Source organism: Musca vetustissima, unplaced genomic scaffold (assembly GCF_032173495.1).
Source record: "Musca vetustissima isolate MV318-11 ecotype Yass unplaced genomic scaffold, APGP_CSIRO_Mvet_v1 utg750699, whole genome shotgun sequence".
Taxonomy (NCBI): Eukaryota; Metazoa; Arthropoda; class Insecta; order Diptera; family Muscidae; genus Musca; species Musca vetustissima.
In genome coordinates, this window is record NW_026888704.1 from 11247 (window position 1) to 11881 (window position 635).

Below are 635 nucleotides of genomic sequence, written 5' to 3' on the forward strand. Positions count from 1 at the left end.
TTTATCAGATATTCATCCAAATAAATAACGGATGTCCGATTGATATTTGCTTTAAATTGATTTACATAATATTTTGTACAAAATGAATAGACTAATAATAATTGTTTAATTTTTTTATTTATTTTTTCGTTTTATGCATTGTGATATACGGGGGAATAAGAGTATTTGTAATCCTGGCTTAAATTTTTGTAGGGGAAAGGGGAATTTTGTGTGTGCTAATTTATTTTGGTTATTTGCTGTTTGAAGAATGTTTCACAGAACTCCTTTGAAATAAGTTTGTTGTCATCCGATAATATTTTGTCAGCAGTTCGAGATAGATGATTTAATGTGTACCAGGAGCAGGAGCCACATTCACAGAAGTGGCAGAGTTAAGATGACCAGCCAAAGGAGCGGTGTGAACAGCACCACGAGTCTTGGCAACGTATACACCGGGTCCATGAGCACCATGAGCCAAACCAGGTCCTTGGCTTAGGGAGATACCGGGATAGCCGCCCCATGCACCATAACCATGACCCCAAGCACCGCTAACATCGACAGCAGCGGGACCAGCCCATGGCCCAGCCCAAGCACCATTACCAGCCCAGGCACCATGACCGGCCCAAGGTCCACCCCAAGCACCATGACCAGCCCAGTAG

The 635-nt window shown here is 42.7% G+C and overlaps 1 protein-coding gene across 1 annotated transcript; it reads right to left on the reverse strand.

Annotated features, from left to right (window-relative positions):
* Nucleotides 1-322: 322 nt before the first annotated feature.
* On the reverse strand, nt 323-631 carry LOC133336568 (adult cuticle protein 1-like; the record flags this gene model as incomplete). Its single annotated transcript, XM_061544849.1, has 1 exon — nt 323-631. A coding segment is annotated over one exon (309 nt), but the record flags the coding sequence as incomplete, so codon positions are not given.
* Nucleotides 632-635: the final 4 nt, after the last annotated feature.